The sequence below is a fragment of the Sphaeramia orbicularis genome, chromosome 3, assembly GCF_902148855.1.
Source record: "Sphaeramia orbicularis chromosome 3, fSphaOr1.1, whole genome shotgun sequence".
Lineage (NCBI taxonomy): Eukaryota > Metazoa > Chordata > Actinopteri > Kurtiformes > Apogonidae > Sphaeramia > Sphaeramia orbicularis.
This window is the reverse complement of record NC_043959.1, coordinates 15,519,601-15,542,305: the sequence shown is the minus strand read 5'-3', so window position 1 is coordinate 15,542,305 and position 22,705 is coordinate 15,519,601. Positions and strand designations below refer to the sequence as shown.

General features: G+C 41.0%; 1 protein-coding gene across 1 annotated transcript in view; it reads right to left on the bottom strand.

Moving 5' to 3' along the window:
* LOC115413462 (mucin-5AC-like) overlaps positions 1–22,349 on the bottom strand; it is a 33,234-nt gene extending 10,885 nt beyond the window's left edge. The window contains exons 1-17 of the mRNA XM_030126324.1: positions 22,163–22,349; positions 19,502–19,766; positions 12,225–12,339; positions 11,493–11,583; positions 11,302–11,408; positions 10,276–10,504; positions 9,885–10,010; positions 9,032–9,149; positions 7,966–8,104; positions 4,077–4,146; positions 3,736–3,870; positions 3,437–3,601; positions 3,264–3,358; positions 3,054–3,180; positions 2,380–2,635; positions 2,169–2,293; positions 1,493–2,104 (exon numbers count right to left, since the gene is read on the bottom strand). Coding sequence (XP_029982184.1) covers positions 1,493–2,104; positions 2,169–2,293; positions 2,380–2,635; positions 3,054–3,180; positions 3,264–3,358; positions 3,437–3,601; positions 3,736–3,870; positions 4,077–4,146; positions 7,966–8,104; positions 9,032–9,149; positions 9,885–10,010; positions 10,276–10,504; positions 11,302–11,408; positions 11,493–11,583; positions 12,225–12,339; positions 19,502–19,766; positions 22,163–22,349 — 2,962 coding nt within the window. The remainder of the gene's footprint in view (positions 1–1,492; positions 2,105–2,168; positions 2,294–2,379; positions 2,636–3,053; positions 3,181–3,263; positions 3,359–3,436; positions 3,602–3,735; positions 3,871–4,076; positions 4,147–7,965; positions 8,105–9,031; positions 9,150–9,884; positions 10,011–10,275; positions 10,505–11,301; positions 11,409–11,492; positions 11,584–12,224; positions 12,340–19,501; positions 19,767–22,162) is intronic.
* Positions 22,350–22,705: the final 356 nt, after the last annotated feature.

Below are 22,705 nucleotides of genomic sequence, written 5' to 3'. Positions count from 1 at the left end.
AAAACAAAAAACACATTTATTATCAAATATTATTAGAGTCGTTTAATTAATTAAACGTCACACAGTAATCAGAAAAACTTAGCAGCATTAGCCAATGTTAGCATTAATATGGACTGAATTTGATGGTCTGTCTGCTAGCTGTTAATTAGCTCAGATAGCATTAGCACGTTTGGACATTCATACACAACTGTATGTGTTAACATTTATTAAGGAATGACTCTGGTAGTGGATGTGGGCGGGGTTTAATATGACTCTACCAGTGGGTGTTGGCGGGGTTTAATATGACTGGTAGTGGATATGGGCAGGGTTTAATATGACTGTTAGTGGATGTGGGTGGGGTTTAATATGACTCTGGTAGAGGATGTGGGTGGGGTTTAATATGACTGGTAGTGGATGTGGGCGGGGTTTAAAATGACTGGTAGTGGATGTGGGCGGGGTTTAATATGACTAGTAGTGGATGTGGGGGGGGTTAATATGACTGGTAGTTGATGTGGGCGGAGTTTAATATGACTCTGGTAGTGGATGTGGGGGGGTTAATATGACTGGTAGTTGATGTGGGCGGAGTTTAATATGACTGGTAGTGGATGTGGGCGGGGTTTAATATGACTGGTAGTGGATGTGGGCGGGGTTTAATATGACTCTAGTAGTGGATGTGGGTGGGGTTTAATATGACTGGTAGTGGATGTGGGTGGGGTTTAACATGACTAGTTGCGGATGTGGGCGGGGTTTAATATGACTGGTAGTGGATGTGGGTGGGGTTTAATATGACTGGTAGTGGATGTGGTTTAATATGACTCTATAGTAGATATAGGCGGGGTTTAATGTGACTGTAGTAGTGGATGTGGGCGGGGTTTAATATGACTGGTAGTGGATGTGGGCGGGGTTAAATATGACTGGTAGTGGATGTAGGCGGGGTTTAATATGACTGTAGTGGATGTGGGTGGGGTTTAATATGACTGGTAGTGGATGTGGGCGGGGTTTAATATGACTGGTAGTGGATGTGGGCGGGGTTTAATATGACTAGTAGTGGACGTGGGCGGGGTTTAATATGACTCTGGTAGTGGATGTAGGCGGGGTTTAATATGACTGGTAGTGGATGTGGGCGGGGTTTAATATGACTAGTAGTGGATGTAGACGGGGTTTAATATGACTGGTAGTGGATGTGGGTGGGGTTTAATATGACTGGTAGTGGATGTGGGCGGGGTTCAATATGACTGGTAGTGGATGTGGGCGGGGTTTAATAGGACTCTAGTAGTGGATGTGGGTGGGGTTTAATTTGACTCTGGTAGTGGATGTGGGCGGAGTTTAATATGACTGGCAGTGGATGTGGGCGGGGTTTTTCAGTCATTTCTGGTTTATCTGTCACTCTTCTTTAGCTCCACCCACTTGTTTTCATAAATCCAGCATGGCGGTGGTCATGTCTCACATGTTTAGGCATCAGAACTACAGTTCATGAACCAACGGGGACATAAAGGGTAGGTCCATTGTGGACCTGTGGACAGGTCCACCATGGACAGATCCATCATGGACAGGTCTACTGTGGACAGGTCTGACAGGTCTACTGTGGACAGGTCCACCGTGGACAGAATCACTGGGGACAGGTCTACTGTGGACAGGTCCGACAGGTCTACTGTGGACAGGTCTACCGTGGACAGAATCACTGGGGACAGGTCTACTGTGGACAGGTCCACTGTGGACAGGTCTACCGTGGACAGAATCACCGGGGACAGGTCTATGGTGGAAAGGTCCACTGTGGACAGGTCCAACAGGTCTGCTGTGGACAGGTCTGAAAGGTCTACCGTGGACAGGTCTACTGTGGACAGGTCTGAAAGGTCAACTGGGGACAGGTCCACCGTGGACAGAATCACTGGGGACAGGTCTACTGTGGACAGGTCTACCGTGGACAGAATCACTGGGGACAGGTCTACTGTGGACAGGTCCACTGTGGACAGGTCTACCGTGGACAGAATCACCGGGGACAGGTCTACGGTGGAAAGGTCCACTGTGGACAGGTCCAACAGGTCTGCTGTGGACAGGTCTGAAAGGTCTACCGTGGACAGGTCTACTGTGGACAGGTCTGAAAGGTCAACTGGGGACAGGTCTGCTGTGGACAGGTACAAAGGCAGTGACGCTGACACAGTTTGAAACAGATGAACCTATTTACGTACCTAACGGGGACATGAACAGACCTTTTCTTCCCTCGTACATCTGTATACGGTCTACAGCTGTTACCATAGTTACTTCCTGTTTTCCCATAGTAAATGTTGGTTCCACTAGGGGTTGAACCCACGTCCTTGTGCATGTAAATCAGATATGATGACCACAGAACCACATGTGTGAGTGGGCAGTTCTAGTGTTTTAAGTAAAGTGTGTTCATACCATCGGTGGCCATCTTTGATGACCACCTGTCCAGGAGGAATCACCGAGCCTTCGTCGTAACACGGACAGTCCTTGGGGTTGACACATTTTCCATTTTCATCCCGGAAAGTTTCCTCTGTGCAGACACAACCGTCGACGGGTGGGAAAGTGAAGTGGCAGCTGACGTCTGAGGTGCCGAGACAACGGCAGGTTCGATGCGTTGACGTGACGTTGTAGGAGTAGACCATCCTATCCGGGCAGGAGTCGGCGTAGCTTCCTGATATAGATGGAACCATATGAGCAAGTCATATGACGGTTATTGTGACTGAAATTATCAGTTATCATGATTATTGCAGTATTATTGAAATGTGTTCAAAATGTTCCAAAAGTTCTTAAACACATGGAAATACTTTAAACAAGTTGTATTTGAAGAAAACTAATAAAATAACAGGTCCAGTGTACTTCCTGTGGCAGAAACATTTAAATATGAACATGTAAACATACAAATGCGTTTTAAAGACGGAGCCTTCTGGACAGAACAGATATCTACACCAGGGTGGAACTGATAGGATCTGATCAATATCAATGATACTGTCAACTCTGTTGACCAGTCCAAGTCCTGATCAATTCTACTATTGATTCCAGAGTGGGTTTTTGAGTGGGAATGAGGCGTCCCGTTTCCTGTTTCCACTCACCACAGATGTACTTCCTCCAGTCGCCGATCCAGATTCCTGCGGCGACGCAGGCCTGGACGTACGATGATACGGCTGCGCACATGCCGTCCTCGCTTTTCTCGTAGTTGCAGCTGTCGTACATGCATCTCTGTAAAAGAGGAGAAGGTAGCATGAGGAACCCGCTCCATGCCGGACTGGGGATTATGGGTAAAGTGCCACTGTGACACTAGCCTGTTTGTAGAGGTCGGGGCTGATTTCTGAATGACACGGCGCAAACACCCCCCCGGCGTCGGTCAGCATCGAGCACCAGTGTTCGGCATATTTCTCTGTCGTGAAACACGAGAGCTAACGTCAGTCACTGGGACACGCCCACAGTGATGACACAGACCTGAAGTCCCGCCTACCGTTATCCACACTGAGGCTGCATGGGTTCTCAAAGTTGCTCTTTACATCAGGGCATCCAGCACACGTCTTATAACTGTTGACAAAACCTACGGCAGTGGAGTCCGGAACGCCGCTGGGCTTCAAGAAGTCATCGGCCTGGTTATCATTGAAGTTCCCACACAGTCCTGTAAATGAACACAACACACAACCATTCAGCTCCAACGATGACTCAGACCGAACATCAGTGGAAGGTTCGACTCATTAACCTATTCTAATGAATGTTCTATGTGATGTGTAAACCTTTAAATATTTAATTTACCTCGTAACCGTCCTCTGAATTCACCACCAACGATGATGTAAACCTGCATCAGCGGCTTCAGCTGCACCTTCAGCAGGACTTTACGAGCCTCCACCACCACGAAGAAGGAGGAGGCTCTGACCACGGTGAGGCCAGCTGGTATCACACACATTCAACAGTCAACAGTTAACATTCAGCAGTTAATGTTCAACAGTCAACAGTTAACATTCAACAGTTAATGTTCAACAGTTAATGTTCAACAGTCAACATTCGTCAGTCAAAAAAAAAAAAAAAAGTATATATATATATATATATATATATATATATATATATATATATATATTAGTGTGTGTATTTCTTACCAACAGACAGCGGCAGTTGAATGTTGTTTCCATTGGAGTAAACTTTGCCGTTGGACTTGATGGTGGTGACCTTAAAAAGCAGAAAACAGCTTCATCTAAACTCTGAACCTACAACTAAAAAACAGTCTGTGTTTACCATGTCCTCTGACTCAATACAAAACAAATCTGTTTTACATATTCTTAATAAAATTAGATAGAAAAAAAGAGGTACATGTAATTCTATGTGTTCAGAAAAAAACAGATATATATTTTTCTCTGCTCTCTCTCTCCCTCTCTCTCTCTCTCTCTCTCTCTCTCTCTCTCTCTCTCTATATATATATATATATATATATATATATATATGTTCAGTGCTGAGCAGTGATTAAAAATTTTAATTGTGATTAATCGCGTGGATTTCTGTGATTAATCGTGATTAATCGCATAGTTATATGGGGGGGGGGGGGGGGGGTATCAACAGCGTGTATTGCCTTTCACTGATATTTCAGACAGGAAGTACTCCAGTGATAAAAAATAATTCCACAATGCAGTGCTTCCAAACAACCCCACCATCTGAAGACTGCTACTTTTCTCCATGTTTATGTCCACACCAGTTTATTTCTGCTTGTGAGTGATTGACAGGAGTCTTAAGCTCACTAATAAATACTAATACTAATAAGCCCAATAATATGTGATGTTCAGTTGTTCAAAGCAAACAAAGGGGGCCCTCTACTGGTCAGAATAAGTTGCACTAACATATGTTTTGTCCTTGCGGTGTTCCTGTAGTCAGTTCGGACATAAGAAGGAACTAAAAGATACGTTTCTTTCACTCTGTTTGTATGGCCCCAAAAACGTTTGCCTGTGAGTATTTCATGTTCAGATGTTGTAAGAATGAATAGTATAAAATATCTCTGATGTGAACTTTTGTTGCTGGATAAAAAGACGTTGTAAATCTTAAATTAATCTGTAAATACTAATCGTTAGCGTGTCTATGGATTTTCCCATTCAAGTTAGCATCGAGCTAGCAATCTTTTTCCCATTCATTTAAATGTATAATGCCATGTAAATGTACTAAGGCAATGAACAGAACTGAGACATATTTTGTATGTATGTTGTAGTTTTACAGTGAGTCTCAAGTAAAAGATTTGGAGAGAAGATCTGGGCGTCCGACTTTTCTTGATAAACCTGTTGTCTATCTGCCGAGCTAATGCTTACACGCACACAAGCAGAGGCAGAAGAATAGGAGTGTACTATCCTCGCTACCTGTCTGTACTTAGTCTGAGCTAGACAGCGAGCTAAACTCTGAATTGACGATGCAAGATATGTCCACTTTGAAGTTTGCAGCTTTAATGTACATACTTGACATCATGCAGATTGACAGAGTGAAACTATAAAATAAAGACAAAATAAATCAATTAGTTATGTCTATTAATGATATGCATATTCACGGAGAATGCATAAATGTAATTATTATAAACTTAAATTGACTGCTAATACAACAATCACATCCTAAATAAGTAAAGGTTAGTTCAAAGGCTGGCATATTATATCTAAACACAACCAATGAATTTATATAAACTTAACATGAGCCTGCATAAAGAATTAGCAACCCATCTGAGACTGCTAGCATAAACGAATTAGCTTAAACATGTTAATAACACATTGTAATAAACATCCAAAATAACGTCATAAACATGTTCCTAACGGCACGTTTGCATGTGAAATTATTTAGCAAACAACAGAATGATTGATACATACAGGCGTTGAATTGCAGGAGTTAAAGTTTGATTCAGCATTACTCTGAAAGTTTTCTCCTCTCAGCTACACCGGCACTGGGGCTTGGTGCGTATGGATCGCCAAAATAAAAGCACGACTTTCAAAATAAGAGTCCGTATGTATAAATGAATTAAGACTTGCTTTAAAGGCACAACGGCATTAACAGGAGACTTAAAAAATTGTCGGCGTTATTTAAAGAATGAAAGAATGCGTTAACGCAGTAATAATGCGTTAACTTGCCCAGCCCTTATATATATATATATATATATATATATATATATATATATATATATATATATATATATGTATATGTATGTATGTATGTATGTATGTGTGTGTGTATATATATATATATATATATATATATATATATATATATATGTGTGTGTGTGTGTGTGTGTATATATATGTGTGTGTGTATATATGTATGTGTGTATATATGTATGTGTATACATATATATATATATATATATATATATATATATATGTGTGTGTGTGTGTGTGTGTGTGTGTATATATATATATATACACACACACACACACACACACGCACACACACACTATATTGCCAAAAGTATTGGCTCACCCATCCAAATAATCAGAATCAGGTGTTCCAATCACTTCCATGTCCACAGGTGTATAAAATCAAGCACCTAGGCATGCAGACTGCTTTTACAAACATTTGTGACAGAATGGGTCACTCTCAGGAGCTCAGTGAATTCCAGCGTGGAACTGTGATAGGGTGCCACCTGTGCAACAAATCCAGTCGTGAAATTTCCTGGCTCCTAAATATTCCACAGTCAACTGTCAGCTGCATTATATGAAAGTGGAAGTGTTTTGGAACGACAGCAACTCAGCCACGAAGTGGTAGGCCACGTAAACTGACGGAGCAGGGTCAGCGGATGCTGAGACGCATAGTGTGAAGAGGTCACCAACTTTCTGCAGAGTCAATTGCTACAGACCTCCAAACTTCATGTGGCCTTCAGATTAGCTCAAGAACAGTGCGCAGAGAGCTTCATGGAATGGGTTTCCATGGCCCAGCAGCTACATCCAAGCCATACATCACCAAGTGCAATGCAAAGCGCCGGATGCAGTGGTGTAAAGCACGCCGCCACTGGACTCTAGAGCAGTGGAGGCGCCTTCTCTGGAGTGACCAATCGCACTTCTCCATCTGGCAATCTGATGGACGGGTCTGGGTTTGGCGGTCGCCAGGAGAACGATACTTGTCGGACCGCATTGTGCAAAGTGTAAAGTTTGGTGGAGGGGGGATTATGGTGTGGGGTTGTTTTTCAGGAGCTGGGCTTGGTCCCTTAGTTCCAGTGAAAGGAACTGGGAATGCTTCAGCATACCAAGACATTTTGGACAATTCCATGCTCCCAACTTTGTGGGAACAGTTTGGAGCTGGCCCCTTCCTCTTCCAACATGACTGTGCACCAGTGCACAAAGCAAGGTCCATAAAGACATGGATGACAGAGTCTGGTGTGGATGAACTGGACTGGCCTGCACAGAGTCCTGACCTCAACCCCATAGAACACCTTTGGGATGAATTAGAGCGGAGACTGAGAGCCAGGCCTTCTGTCCAACATCAGTGTGTGACCTCACAAATGCGCTTCTGGAAGAATGGTCAAAAATTCCCATGAACACACTCCTAAACCTTGTGTACAGCCTTCCCAGAAGCTGTTATAGCTGCAAAGGGTGGACCCACGTCATATTGAACCCCATAGACTAGGAATGGGATGGCACTGAAATTCATATGCGAGTCAAGTAAAGTGAGCAAATACTTTCGGCAATAGTGTGTGTGTGTGTGTGTGTGTGTGTGTGTGTGTGTGTGTGTGTTTACTCACTATTCCTCCAGACAGAGCCACAGTCACAGACTTCAGGCAGGTTTCAGTGATCGTTAACCCACACTGACTCAGTTCACCCTGGATCACAAACTGGTCTCCACTGGAGTCCTAGGGTTAAGGATTAGGGGTTAGAGTTAGGGTTAGGGTTAGGAACAGGGTTAGGGTTAGAGTTTATTTATGTCTATATTCTGTTGGATCTGTTGGATTATTCTTGTTTTTATCCTTATTTCATGAAATCCTGAACAGTGACAGTAAATGTGGTGTTATTTTATGCTGATGATGCTGTACTTTACCTCGGCCAAAGTGTAAGAACAGTCTCCGTGGAAGGTGTAGGCTTTCCCATCAAAGGTGGTGATGTGGGCTCCGCCCTCCACTGAACAGGTTCCTGGACAGTTCCTCTGCAGACACCTCCACCGACCGGCCTCGCAAACACTGTCAGCAAACACAGGCAGCCTCCGTTAGCGGAACCGTTAGAGGAACCGTTACTCCATTAGCGGAACCGTTACTCTGTTAGCGGAACCATTACTCTGTGAGCGGAACCATTCCTCCGTTAGAGAAACCGTTACTCCATCAGAGGAACTGTTTCTTCGTTAGTGGAACTGTTACTCCGTTAGTGGAGCCCTTCAACCAATCCAAACAGTCCAACATGTGTTAAACTTGGTCCAGGTTCCACATTCAGACCACTGTGATCTGAACTGGGTTGAACCAGTAAAAGAACAACTGAATAAACTATAAATAATGACAAATTTTCCTGTTTGTTTTAATTCAGTTAAAAAAAACATTAAACTATGAAAATACTTACATTTACAAACTTTCACAAAAAACATGAATAACCTGAAAAACTGCCTGAACTTTTGGTTTGTACATGAAAGCCCTAACCCAAACATTTGGAAACAGGTTTAATTTTGTTCCAAGTTCTGAACTGGAAGAGTTTTTACTCTATTGAAACGAAACTCACCCAGTCAAAGTGAAGACAAATGAAGTTTTTATCATTATTTAAAGGTTCTTCTGTTCTTATTTGACTTTAGAACATCTTTGGTTGCTAATATCTTCAGTGTATTTTGTTCGTTTCACACATTCTTCTCATTGGTCAGTTTTGGTCCAGGGGCCATAGGTTGGACTGTGAATGTCCATGTGAGACCAGCAGTCAGATAAAGTCCACACTGGTCCGGACCCTAACCCTAGCCCTGGACCTGGTCTAGACCCTAACCCTAACACTGGACCTGGTCCAGACCCTAACCCTAACCCTGGACCTGGTCCAGTGGTTTAACAGTGGCTTTAACTGGACTTGTTTCACCCGTTCACAATGAAAACCCTCATTTCAAACCCTGGTCGTAGGGGGGGTGGACTGGTCCGTACCAGGTTTTGCATTTTCTATGGTAGGATTCTCCTGGGCCATAGGTCTGGTTGTTGTAGACGCAGGAACATTCACTTTGTGGGACGCAGCCTTTTCCTGTCAGGTCGTCCAACACCGTCCCTGAAAGGACAACGATGCTGTCAAACACCATCTGTAGGTGGACTCACCCCAACCCCCTAACCCAAACTCCCTAACCCTCTAACCCTAACCCTAACCCCCTAACCCTAACCCCCTAACCTTCTAACCCTAACCCCCTAACCCCCTAACCTTCTAACCCCAACCCTGACCCCCGAACCCTAACCCCCTAACCCTAACTCCTGAACCCTGACCCTAACCCTCTAACCTTAACCCTAACCCTCTAACCCTAACTCCCTAACCCTAACCCTCTAACCCCCTAACCCCCTACCCCTAACCCTCTAATCCTAACCCTCTAACCCTCTAACCCTCTAGCCCTCTAACCCTAACCCTCTAACCCTTTAGCCCCCTAACCCTCTAACCCTAACCCTATAGCCCTCTAACCCTCTAACCCTCAAATCCTAACCCTCTAACCCTCTAGCCCTCTGACCCTCTAACCCTCTAACCCTCTAACCTTAACCCTCTGACCCTCTAACCCTCTAACCTTAACCCTCTGACCCTCTAACCCTCTAACCTTAACCCTCTAGCCCTCTAACCCTCTAGCCCCCTAACCCTCTAATCCTAACCCTCTAACTCTCTAACCCTAACCCTCTAACCCTCTAACCCCCTAACCCCCTAACCCTCGAACCCTATCCCTTTAACCCCTTTTCATTCTCCTGATGATGTAAATATTAAATCTGGTTCAATCTTAATCCTCTGTTGCGTGTGTGTTTGTTTTACCTGGAGGACAGAAGCAGCCGTCGATGCAGTGGTCGTCAGCGGTTTGACTGGCCTCAGGGTTGGAACAGGTGTCAGGGACCGGACTACCACACTCCGAGTACTGCATGGAGTCAGGACATGACTTCCCTGGAAGGACACCGGCAAACGGGAAGTAAATGGTAAGTACGGGTTCTAGACACCGCTAAACAGTAAGTACAGGTTAAAGACACCAGTAAACGGTAAGTAGGAGGTTAAAGACACCGGCAAACAGTAAGTACAGGTTAAAGACACCAGTAAACGGTAAGTAGGAGGTTAAAGACACTGGTAAACGGTAAGTACAGGTTCTAGATGCCGGTAAATGGTAAGTACGGATTCTAGACTCCGGTTCTAGACAGTTGTTGTTTGGACCTACAGCAGAGGGTTCTGGTCCTCCAGTTGGTCGGACGTCCTCCAGCATGGACACACTGCCTGGAGAGTTCGGAGACGGTGCTGCAGATGCATGGAGAGTTGATGTTCCTGTTGAAGTCGTTTCCACAGTGACACAGATCAGAGACACAGGCCGAGGTGAACGAGTCCACGTCCAGGAGACCGTGACAGGAGGAGAAGGCCGAAGATGACAGGATCCGCTCACACATGGGCCTCTGCAGAACCAGAACCAGAATCACAGGGATTACATAGAACCAGAACCAAAGGAATTAGACAGAACCAGAACAAAAGGGATAAAACAGAATCAGAACCAAAGGGATTAGACATAACCAGAACCAGAGGGATTAGATAGGACCAGAACCAAAACCAAAGGGATTAGACAGAACCAGAACCAGAGGGAATAGACAGAACTGGAACCACAGGGATTAGACAGAACCAGAGGGAACAGAGAGAACCAGAACCAGAAGAATTAGAGAGAACCAGAGGGATTAAACAGAACCAGAACCAGAAGAATGAGAGAGAACCAGAACCAGAGGGATTAGACAGAACCAGAACAAGAGGGAATAGACAGAACCGGAACCAGAGGGATTACACAGAACCAGAACCAAAGGGATTAGACAGAACCAGAACCAAAGGGATTAGACAGAACCAGAATGAAAGGGATTAGACAGAATCAGAACCAGAGGGATTAGACAGAACCAGAACCAAAGGGATTAGACAGAATCAGAACCAGAGGGAATAGACAGAACCAGAACCAGAGGGAACAGAGAGAACCTAACACACCGTGGTTGGTCTGAATGTGGAACCTGAACTCATTTATTTATTGTTCATTTCTTCACTGTACTGTTTTTGTGTCATGGACCGGACCGGACCCTTCGGCGGCCTGTTTTGGACCCAGGGCCACGTGTTGGACCCTCTGGACCAAACTCTACACACAGAACTAATCAAACTAATCCAACATGTGAAACAGACACCAGCATGTTTAAGTCAGTGTCAGTGGGCGGAGTCTGACCATGGCGCTGCAGTTCCAGGACGGGTTCTGTTTGGACTCGGAGCAGATTTCAGTGGGACCGTCGATCTTCCACAGGTCAGCGAAGTCCGAGGGGGACATCTGGACACCTGTGGCCAGAGAGACACAGGTTAGTCCAGCTATTGCAGCTCCGCTCACAGCGGGCGAGGTCACAGAGGCGGGTCAAACGTCACCGTGGCTGATGAACTCGTCGTGGATCAGGCGTCCGTTAAAGTCTCCACAGAGTCCACAGGTCTGGTTCCGATACTTCTCATCCAGTTCCACCTGGAACCAGAACGCCAGCGTAAATAACAGAAAAAACAGCCCCGCCAAAATACAACTCCGTTAATTAACAACAGTAATGAAGAAACACAATGAAGAATTTAAGGGGAAAAAAAAGACAGTATATTTAACCCTTAAGGACCCAAATGTCCACCTTTAACCCTTAAAGACCCGTACATCCACCTTTAACCCTTAAAGACCCAAACATCCACCTTCAACCCATAAAAACCCAAACATCCACCTTTAACCCTTAAAGACCCAAATGTCCACCTTTAACCCTTAAAGACCCAAACGTCCACCTTTAACCTTTAAAGACCCAAACGTCCACCTTTAACCTTTAAAGACCCAAACGTCCACCTTTAGCACTTAATGATAAATAAATAATAACAATAATAAAATGGATAAAAACAGCCAAAGTTATCAATAAAATGAACAAAAATCAATAATAAAACAAAACAGTAAATGTTTTATGATTTACACTGAAACATGAAAAATACAGAATAATATTAGAATAAATGCAAACGTAGTAAACGTTAAATGTTGGCTGAATTAAATGTTGAATTCACCACTAAACATTCTAACGTCTCTGAGTCATTGTTTTAATTAAATCTAACGTAATTATTAAAAATAGTCCATAAACAGACCATGAAGGAGTCGTCCATGTTCCACAGCGCCATCAAACCCAGCTTCGCTTTGACTCTGATGTAGGTCGGAGTTTTCTCAATACAAACTCCAGATTGACACAACGGTAGAGTCACTCTGCAACACAGAACAGAGGTCAAAGCTCACAGACTGACACAACAGAGGTCAAAGGTCATACACAACACACAGAACAGAGGTCAAAGGTTACAGGTTACAACTAGGGTGACCAGGTGTCCCGCTTTGTGCGGGACTGCACAGCGTTATGACCATTTTTTCCACGTCCCGCGAATTGAGACGATTTCCCGCATTTGATTGGCTCTGGCTCTCCAAAGTGCAGGACAGTCGCCTTTCTCTAAACATGACTTTCATTTTATAGCGGAGACAGCGCTATTACCATTGGCTGTGTCCGCTGTCAATCAACCAACATACATGTAGGGTCAGGAGTCCATCAACCTGTCACCTGCGTCCTCCTGAGCTCCGCCCACTGACACAAAGAAAACAAAGGCAGAAGCCTCAGACACCAACATGCAAATATTGGCGGAAATCATGGAAACTCCAGGCAAAAAAAAAGAAGATGCAACTACAGAAAAGAACGGGAAAATGTTAATACATGACTGAAAGCGGTGGGGGATGATTCACAGAAGGTACTCTGCAAACTATGTTAAACTTATTTCTCCATCGCACATAGAGGCGAGTATGACTTGATGTGACACACTGTATGTATGTGATGTTTGGTCAGATTTGATCCATATTCCCTTTAACTAGTTTTAAGTTTGGAGTTTGAACTGAGAGACTTGAGGGGACAAAATATGCTTTTGCCCTGTGGATATTTATTTTTTGAAAAAATTCCACAGGATATTTACTTTATCTTATTCTATTTTTATTACCGTGTTAAAATGCTAATTGTTTGACTGTTCTGTGTTTGGATGCACAATGGTTTTTGGTCCAAGTAATTTTAGGTTGGCTGGAAACAGCTGTTAAAATGTTGTCAGTTATGCCTTTTTGTTTTATTGCACATAGATTAGTTTATCTTTGAGGGTTGAGAATATGTACTCAAATAAAAAAAGTGATTTTGTGAAAGTATTCAATTATAATATTTGAAACTTGAGGTTTCTTTTTTGAGTTTTTACAAGTAGATTTTTTTGTTTTGTTTTTACAAGCAAAAAAGTTGTTGAAACCTGTGCAAAAAAAAGCAAAAAATAAATGCCCAGTGCAAAAATATGCATACTGTGTGCAACCAAATGAAATTGTTGTTATTTGTATTTATAAGCTCGACAATAAGATGCATATTGTTTAAAAATCTAGACTTTGTTCCAGCATTACGGTTTCGTGTCCCACATTGTCCCACACAAACAAACTCCTTGTCCCACATCTGGCTCGTAAGCACCTGGTCACCCTAGCTGCAACACACAGAACAGAGGTCAAAGGTCACAGACTGACAGAACAGAGGTCAAAGGTCATACACAACACACAGAACAGATCAAAGGTTACAGGCTGCAACAGATAGAACAGAGGTCAAAGGTCACAGACTGACAGAACAGAGGTCAAAGGTCATACACAACACACAGAACAGAGGTTACAGGCTGCAACAGATAGAACAGAGGTCAAAGGTCACAGACTGACAGAACAGAGGTCAAAGGTCACAGACTGACAGAACAGAGGTCAAAAGTCACACACAACACACAGAACAGAGGTCAAAGGCCACAGACTGAGAGAACAGAGGTCAAAGGTTACAGACTACAACACACAGAACAGAGGTCAAAGGTCACAGACTGCAACACACAGAACAGAGGTCAAAGGTCACAGACTGACAGAACAGAGGTCAGAGGTCACACACACAACACACAGAACAGAGGTCACAGACTGACAGAACAGAAGTCAAAGGTCACACACACAACACACAGAACAGAGGTCAAAGGTCACAGACTGACAGAACAGAAGTCAAAGATCACACACACAACACACAGAACAGAGGTCAAAGTTCACAGACTGAAAGAACAAAGGTCAAAGGTCACACAATGTAGTGGTTCAAAGAAGAAGCAGGATGAAGTACAAGAAAAAAATGAGCAGCAGAAAAACAAACAACAACATAATAATAATAATAATAATAATAATATGTAATAAAACTCTATGGGCCACATACATATTTACATCAGAAAAAAGTTAAATGTCATGAAAACATTTACATGTATAAACTCCCCTTTGACATAAAACATGAATAATGTGAATAAATCTGAACCTGAACAGTTTTAATATAATCAGTGAAACTGATCCAATATTCAGTGTGATACTAAATGATCCACTGTATCTGTACGATATCATATATATGTTTGTATGTGTGTGTGTGTATATATATATACACACACACACACACACACACACATATATATATATATATATATATATATATATATATATATATATATATATATTTATATATATATAGGGTGGGGAAGCAAAATTTACAGTGAAAATTTAGTTGTTTTTCCTCAGCAGGCACTACGTCAATTGTTTTGAAACCAAACATATATTGATGTCATAATCATACCTAACACTATTATCCATACCTTTTCAGAAACTTTTGCCCATATGAGTAATCAGGAAAGCAAACGTCAAAGAGTGTGTGATTTGCTGAATGCACTCGTCACACCAAAGGAGGTTTCAAAAATAGTTGGAGTGTCCATAAAGACTGTTTATAATGTAAAGAAGAGAATGACTATGAGCAAAACTATTACAAGAAAGTCTGGAAGTGGAGGAAGCAACAAAAAACATACCAAAGCTTTTATTAAAGCTCTCAAATCCAAACTCCTAAAGGATCCAACCAAATCCATGAGAAAAATGGCAATTGAACTTGAGGTAGACAACAAGACCGTTAGAAATGCAGTAAAATATGATTTGAAGTTAAAATCTTACACAAGAACACCAAAACACTTGTTGACAACAGCAACAAATCCAACTTTAGCAATTTTTGGGAATCATGTTTATGGCCGCCTTCTAGCTCAGATCTAAACCCTCTGGATTCTGCTATTTGGGGCGTTTTAGAGCATGCTACCAATAGAACATCACACAGCAATGTCGACTTAAAGATACTATTAAAGAAGAATGGGAGAAGTTGTCACCTGAATATTTGAGGAACACTTGCACAAGTTTCAGGAAGCGTGTGAAGGCAGTTATTGAGAAAGAAGGAGGACACATAGAATAAAAACATTTTCTATTATGTAAATTTTCTTGTGGCAAAATAATTCTCATGACTTTCAATAAACTAATTGGTCATACACTGTCTTTCAATCCCTGCCTCAAAATATTGTAAATTTTGCTTCCCCACCCTGTATATATATATCTATATATCTATATATCTATATCTATATCTATCTATCTATCTATCTATCTATCTATCTATCTATCTATCTATCTATATATATATATATATATATATATATGCACACAAACAACATGTATTAGTGGTATTAGTGATAAACTGAATATTGGTCTTATTTCACTGATTCTCCTTAAAACACTTCAGTTTGATGTAAATATGTTCCTTTTGTTCCGGTTCTTAGTTATTTTTTGGTCTGAATGTGGAACCTGAACTGAACTGGATTCAACACAAATGTAACATTTATCATCCAACTATAAACATCTGTTTTATAATGATATTAATAACATGTGGGTTGAATATTTAGTCTAATAAAGACACCTGAGTCTGAGTCATAACGTACGTCTGAGTCAGTGCTGGTATTTGACCAGCAGAGGTCAGTGTTACCATGGAAATAGACAGCACCTGATCAAACCTCTGGAATAAACACACATTTATTTATTTATTTATTTACTTATTTATTAGGTTTTTCATATTCAGCTGTAGGTTTGACTTCTTCAACTGTAGGGTTGACTTTAACCTGATTCAACTGTATTTGATTTTTCAATAATATTCAGTCATGAACCAAACGCTGAACTAACTTGACATTTGTTTGGTTTTAAAATTGAAGGATCATTTCAACATTGACATTATTAATGCAGTGATATTGAACTGATCTAAACTACAGATGAATATGTCAGTAATATTTAGATTTAAATACATATTAAACCATTAAAAAGACAAACTTTCATCATCATTACTGTTTAATATTAATCTAATATTGCATTAATTCAGTTCATTTAATACTAAATAATTATTCATTTCTATTATCTATTTTCTAATGTACCAGCACAAATATAAACAATCAACTCTACCATTATTATTATTATTAATAATGATTATTCATATTACACTATATATTAACCCTAAAGTAAACAAACATTTTTTTTTTTATTCAAAACCATTTTTTCCAACATTCTACACATAAGTTATTTATTTTGATTTTTTTGATTTTTTTCTTCTGTCATATGTCAGTGATTAACACCAACATTGGTTCATTTTCATTATATTAATATATACTTTGTTTTATCTGTTAAAAATTATTTTTTATTGTTTTATCTGTTGTTTCATGTATGTCTGTCATTTAATATTGAAAGACATTACAGTTTATTTATGAAAGTAAAGACCATTATATATATTTATGTGTGTGTGTGTGTGTGTGTGTGTGTGTGTGTGTGTGTGTGTGTGTGTGTGTGTGTGTGTGTGTGTGTGTGTGTGTAATCCAGTATCTGCTAAACCATCTATGATGGTGTATTTGGGCCCCAGAAAAAAATAAAAACACTGGTCACTGTGATGATAAAGGTCTAGGTCTAGGGTCAGGATCAGGTTTGGGTTTTGGTCCAGGTTCAGATTTAGGGTCAGGTCCAGGTTCAGGTTCAGGGTCAGGTTCTGGTCCAGGTTCAGATTCAGGGTTAGGTCCAGGTCCAGGTTTAGGGTCAGGGATAGGGTCAGGTCTAGGTTCAGCGTCAGGTTCAGGTTTGGGTTTAGGTCCAGGTTCAGATTCAGGGTCAGGGTCAGGGTCAGGGTCAGGGTCAGGATCAGGTCTAGGTTATGGGTCAGGGTCAGGTTCGGGTCCAGGTTCAGATTCAGATTCAGATTCAGATTCAGGGTCAGGGTCAAGGTCAGGGTCAGGTCTAGGTTCAGGGTCAGGATCGGGTCCAGGTTCAGATTCTGGGTCAGGTTCAGGTTTGGGTCAAGGTTATAATCGTTAACGAAAATGAACGAAATGACGAAAACTAAAAGTGAAAAAACTTTTTCGTTAATTGAAATAAATAAAAACTCTAATTAAGAGAAAAAAACGATAACTAACTGAAACTGTATTGTGAGCTTATAAAACTAACTAAAACATATAAAAATTATGGATAAAATTCCCTTCGTTTTCGTCTTTGTCAATGTTGGATTGATATGAAATAGATTTATTTTGCTCCAGCAATTTGAGCTAGCGGCACCATAGGACACTTCACAGTCTGTCATGTCTGGTCACAGGTGGTTTCCAGTCATCTTCTGGTCCCCACTCTACCTGGAACATACAGACTAAAGCTGGGACAAAGCAGCACAGTCCTGTCTGGGATTTACTTTAGTGATGCGTGGGGTCGTTTTTTTGTTTGTTTTTTTTTGTGCTCACTGTGTGTGTGCGTGAGTGACAGAGACAGAGTCGAGCTGAATGACAGTGTTAGACAAGTGTAAGCATCCAGGTAAAGACTGGAGAGTTTATCACCATGAAAAGGCCTTCCAAGCCCTGAACTGCACAGTTTAGAAGAGGAGAAAAGAGGAGGATGAAAACTAATCCAATTACAGAGGTATGGAACCTGTTAGAATGTTAAAAAGCGTTTGATGTTACTAGCTACAGCTAGCTGAACTGAAATGAAGCAAAGTTGGCTAATAATGGAACTGGAGATGATTAAGATATGAGAGATCTGCTAAGGTGTGGTTTAGTGCTGCTGGACTGGGTTATACAGGGTGGGGAAGCAAAATTTACAATGAACATTTAGTTGTTTTTTCCTCAGCAGGCACTACGTCAATTGTTTTGAAACCAAACATATATTGATGTCATAATCATACCTAACACTATTATCCATACCTTTTCAGAAACTTTTGCCCATATGAGTAATCAGGAAAGCAAACGTCAAAGAGTGTGTGATTTGCTGAATGCACTCGTCACACCAAAGGAGATTTCAAAAATAGTTGGAGTGTCCATAAAGACTGTTTATAATGGAAAGAAGAGAATGACTATGAGCAAAACTGTTACGAGAAAGTCTGGAAGATACTATTAAAGAAGAATGGGAGAAGTTGTCACCTGAATATTTGAGGAACACTTGCGCAAGTTTCAGGAAGCGTGTGAAGGCAGTTATTGAGAAGGAAGGAGGACACATAGAATAAAAACATTTTCTATTATGTCAGTTTTCTTGTGGCAAATAAATTCTCATGACTTTCAATAAACTAATTGGTCATACACTGTCTTTCAATCCCTGCCTCAAAATATTGTAAATTTTGCTTCCCCACCCTGTATATGTTTCTGTGCGGTTTAACTGCTGGTTAGCTGCATGGACTGTACCTGCTCTGAATGTTGTTCAGGGTATGACACACCAAGTGGTTATCTGGTTTAACTGCTGGCTATTCTGGTTTGTATATGTTTCTATCTGGTTAAACTGCTGGCTGCTTTGTGCATCTCCTCTCACGCTTTGCACATCTTCGCATTGTTTTCACGTAACTGATGTTGTGTATGGATCACGCCCCCACCCCCACAACCTGCTATAGGGAATTTATACATCATAATGTACATGTGTTTGTGTCTCTGCTCAGTCAACCTGACCCCCAAATAAAGTGTCCAGAGTAATCCAGTGATCCGTGCCTGACTAATTTCTTTGAATAGGATGGTGAGGAAGATAAAATATATGAAATAACTAAAACTAATACTAAAACTAAACTAAAACTAAGCATTTAGAAAAAAACAATAACTAATAAACACTAGCAAACATGCTCTAAAAACTAATTAAAACTAACTGAATTAGAGAAAAAAAGTCCAAACTAAATAAAACTAAACTATAATTAAAAATCCAAAACTATTCTAACCTTGGTTTGGGTTTGGGTTAAGGTCCAGGTCCAGGTCCAGGTCCAGGTTTGGGTTCAGGGTCAGGTTCAGATTCAGGGTCAGGTCCAGGGTCAGGTTTGGGTCCAGGACCAGGGTCATGTTCAGGTTCAGGTTCAGGTTCAGGGTCAGGGTCAGGGTCAGGGTCAGGGTCAGGTTTGGGTCCAGGGTCGGGTCCAGGGTCAGGTCCAGGGTCAGGTTTGGGTCCAGGTTCAGTTTCAGATTCAGGGTCAGGTCCAGGTTCAGATTCAGGTCCAAGTTCGGTGTAACCTTACGTGTGTCCATCCAGCAGCACTGCCCCCCCATGGACCAGCTCCACCACGGGTCCATCCAGTTTGAGGACTATGCTGCTGATGACAAGGCGTCCATCCTCGTTCTGCCTCCGGATCTGGATGTTGAAGTCCTGGTACGAGTCTCTGCACAGAGACGTGAAGACGTAGTTACAGGTGGACTGGATCTGGAAGACGTCCCCGTCGAAGGTCTGGAAGTGACCGTTCCCCCAAGTACTGCACACCTGGTCAGTATGCATGAGCCGCACGTCTGCAAAGAGTCAGAAAAAACAGTCAGAAAAACAGAAAAAACAGGCAGAAAAAACAGAAAAAACCCGGTCAGTATGCATGAGCCGCACGTCTGCAAACAGGTGTTAAAAACAGTCCGAAACTAGGAGCACTCGGCGAGTGCAGATCAGTGGCCCCCCCCAACCCCCGATCACCACCAAAATTTTTATCATTTGTTCCTTGTGCCAGTATCAACATTTCCTGAAATTTTCATCCAAACTGTCCATAACTTTTTGAGTTATCTTGCACACAGACAGACAGACAGACAGACAGACAGACAGACAGACAGACAAAGAGACACATTGACGCCGACAAAAACGTAGCCTCCTTGGTGGAGGTAAAGACAGATAAAACCTGGTCAGTATGCACGAGCTGCACGTCTGGAAACAGGTGGGAAAAACAGGCAGAAAATAAAATTACATATAAAAATAAATATGAACTAAATATAAAATAAATATAAAAATAAATTTGATTAATATAAAATAAATTAAAAAATAAAGTGCTAGGACGATGGAAAACAGGAAACATTCACTTGTGAAACAAAATAGAAAATAGAAAATCTGCTACAATATTTGTAAAGTATTATAAAGTATTTGTACAGATTTAAATATAATTATTTTATACATATTCACAGTGTATTTGCACAAATACACTTATATCGTACACACACACACACACACACACACATATATAACTCTTAACATTCTGTTAGAGTTGATTCTTTACTTTTTTCTTATTCTATTTTTGCTTCTTGTTCTTAAATTCTTAACATTTGATTTAAATTCATAACATTTAATAATAAGGTGAGAGACAAACACTTCATCAGTGTTTCTGTATGTCCTGTTCATCTAGACCAGGGGGTCCAACATACGGTCTGTGGACCAAAACCAACCGCTAAAGGGTCTGATCGGGTCCACAGATGAAAACCAACAGAACACTGAAGATATTAATAATCAGTGATGTTGTACTGGTTCTAGATCAGGTTCCACATGCAGATCAATAGGATCTAATAATAACGCAATCAACTATAATGAATGACAAATACACACTGTACTATTTGGTTTAATATAAATAGTATATATAGTATAAGTAAAGAAATATAGTCAAATTACATAAATATATTTCCAATTACAAACTATCCTTTAATAACTAAATGTGAATAAACTGAACAAATATGAACAACATGAAATGTCTGAAATAGACTCAGTGTCATTTATACTACTACTAATACTACTACTACTACTACTACTACTACTACTACTACTACTACTACTACTATTCTGTCTGTTCTTAAATGTGTTTGTGTCTTTGTATCTGATCTGTAATAAACAAGTCTGATCAACTGAGGCAGAATAGTGTTAAAATTACACTGATTTTTCAGTTTAGTTTTTGTAAATGTAAATATTTTCATAATTTAATTAATTTTTCATTAAAATAAAGATAAAAGTGTGTATTTGTTCTTATTTGTATGTTTTTGTGTCATTACATTGGACTATTGGTCTGTATATTTTCACTTGTACTTTATCGTCTTTGATGGAGTTAAATTAAATATAAAACCCTTTGAATGTTTAGTTCCATTACATGTTTAGTTCCTTTGAATATAAAACCCTTTAAATATCTAAAGCCTTTGAATATAAAACCCTTTAAATGTCTAAACCCTTTGAATATAAAACTCTTTAAATATAAAACCCCTTAAATGTCTAAACCCTTTGAATATAAAACCCTTTAAATATCTAAACTCTTTGAATATAAAACCCTTTAAATGTCTAAACCCTTTGGATATAAAACTCTTTAAATATAAAACCCCTTAAATGTCTAAACCCTTTGAATATAAAACTCTTTAAATGTCTAAACCCTTTGAATATAAAACTCTTTAAATATAAAACCCCTTAAATGTCTAAACCCTTTGAATATAAAACCCCTTAAATGTCTGAGCCCTTTGAATATAAAACCCTCTAAATGTCTAAACCCTTTGAATATAAAACCCCTTAAATATCTAAACCGTTTGAATATAAAACCCTTTAAATGTCCGAACCCTTTGAATATAAAACCCCTTAAATGTCTGAACCCTTTGAATATAAAACCCCTTAAATGTCTAAACCCTTTGAATATAAAACCCCTTAAATGTCTGAACCCTTTGAATATAAAACCCCTTAAATGTCTAAACCCTTTGAATATAAAACCCTTTAAATATCTAAACTCTTTGAATATAAAACCCTTTAAATGTCTAAACCCTTTGAATATAAAACTCCTTAAATGTCTGAGCCCTTTGAATATAAAACCCTCTAAATATCTAAACCCTTTGAATATAAAACCCCTTAAATGTCTGAACTGTTGCGTTACCTTTCATTCTGACTGGGATCCCAGGGAAGCTGTTACCTGCACACACCGACACTGTTGGAGCAAAAACAGATGTTAGTGTTGAAGCTGAGGTGGAGGGTCCCTTCAGGGGGAGGGTCCTATCAGGGTTGAGGGGGGGTCTCTTCAGGTGGAAGTGGGTGGAGGCGGTGTACGTACCAGCTGCCGTGGACCACAGGCTGAGCCATAGCAGCCACACATTAGCCATAGCCATCAGGTTCTCCAAAGGACTCTGACAGCAGCAGGAGGCAGACCCTGGACTTTATACTGGAGGGGGGGGGGGGGTGCAGGTAAGGGAGTGTCCTCAGTTCACAGTGATTCAAGAGTCCTGCCCCGTGGTTCCACTGTGGTTCCCTCCCCATCACATGATTCATCTGAGAACAGACGCAGAACCACTGACAGACTTCAGGGTTATACAAAGAACAGAGAACCCCCCCACAGACCCCTCCACAGGGCCCCAACATAACCCCCCCCGCCATAGACCTCTGAATTAACACAAACCCTCCACAGACCCCAAACATAACATAACCTCCCCCCCACACACACACACAGACCCTCACATTA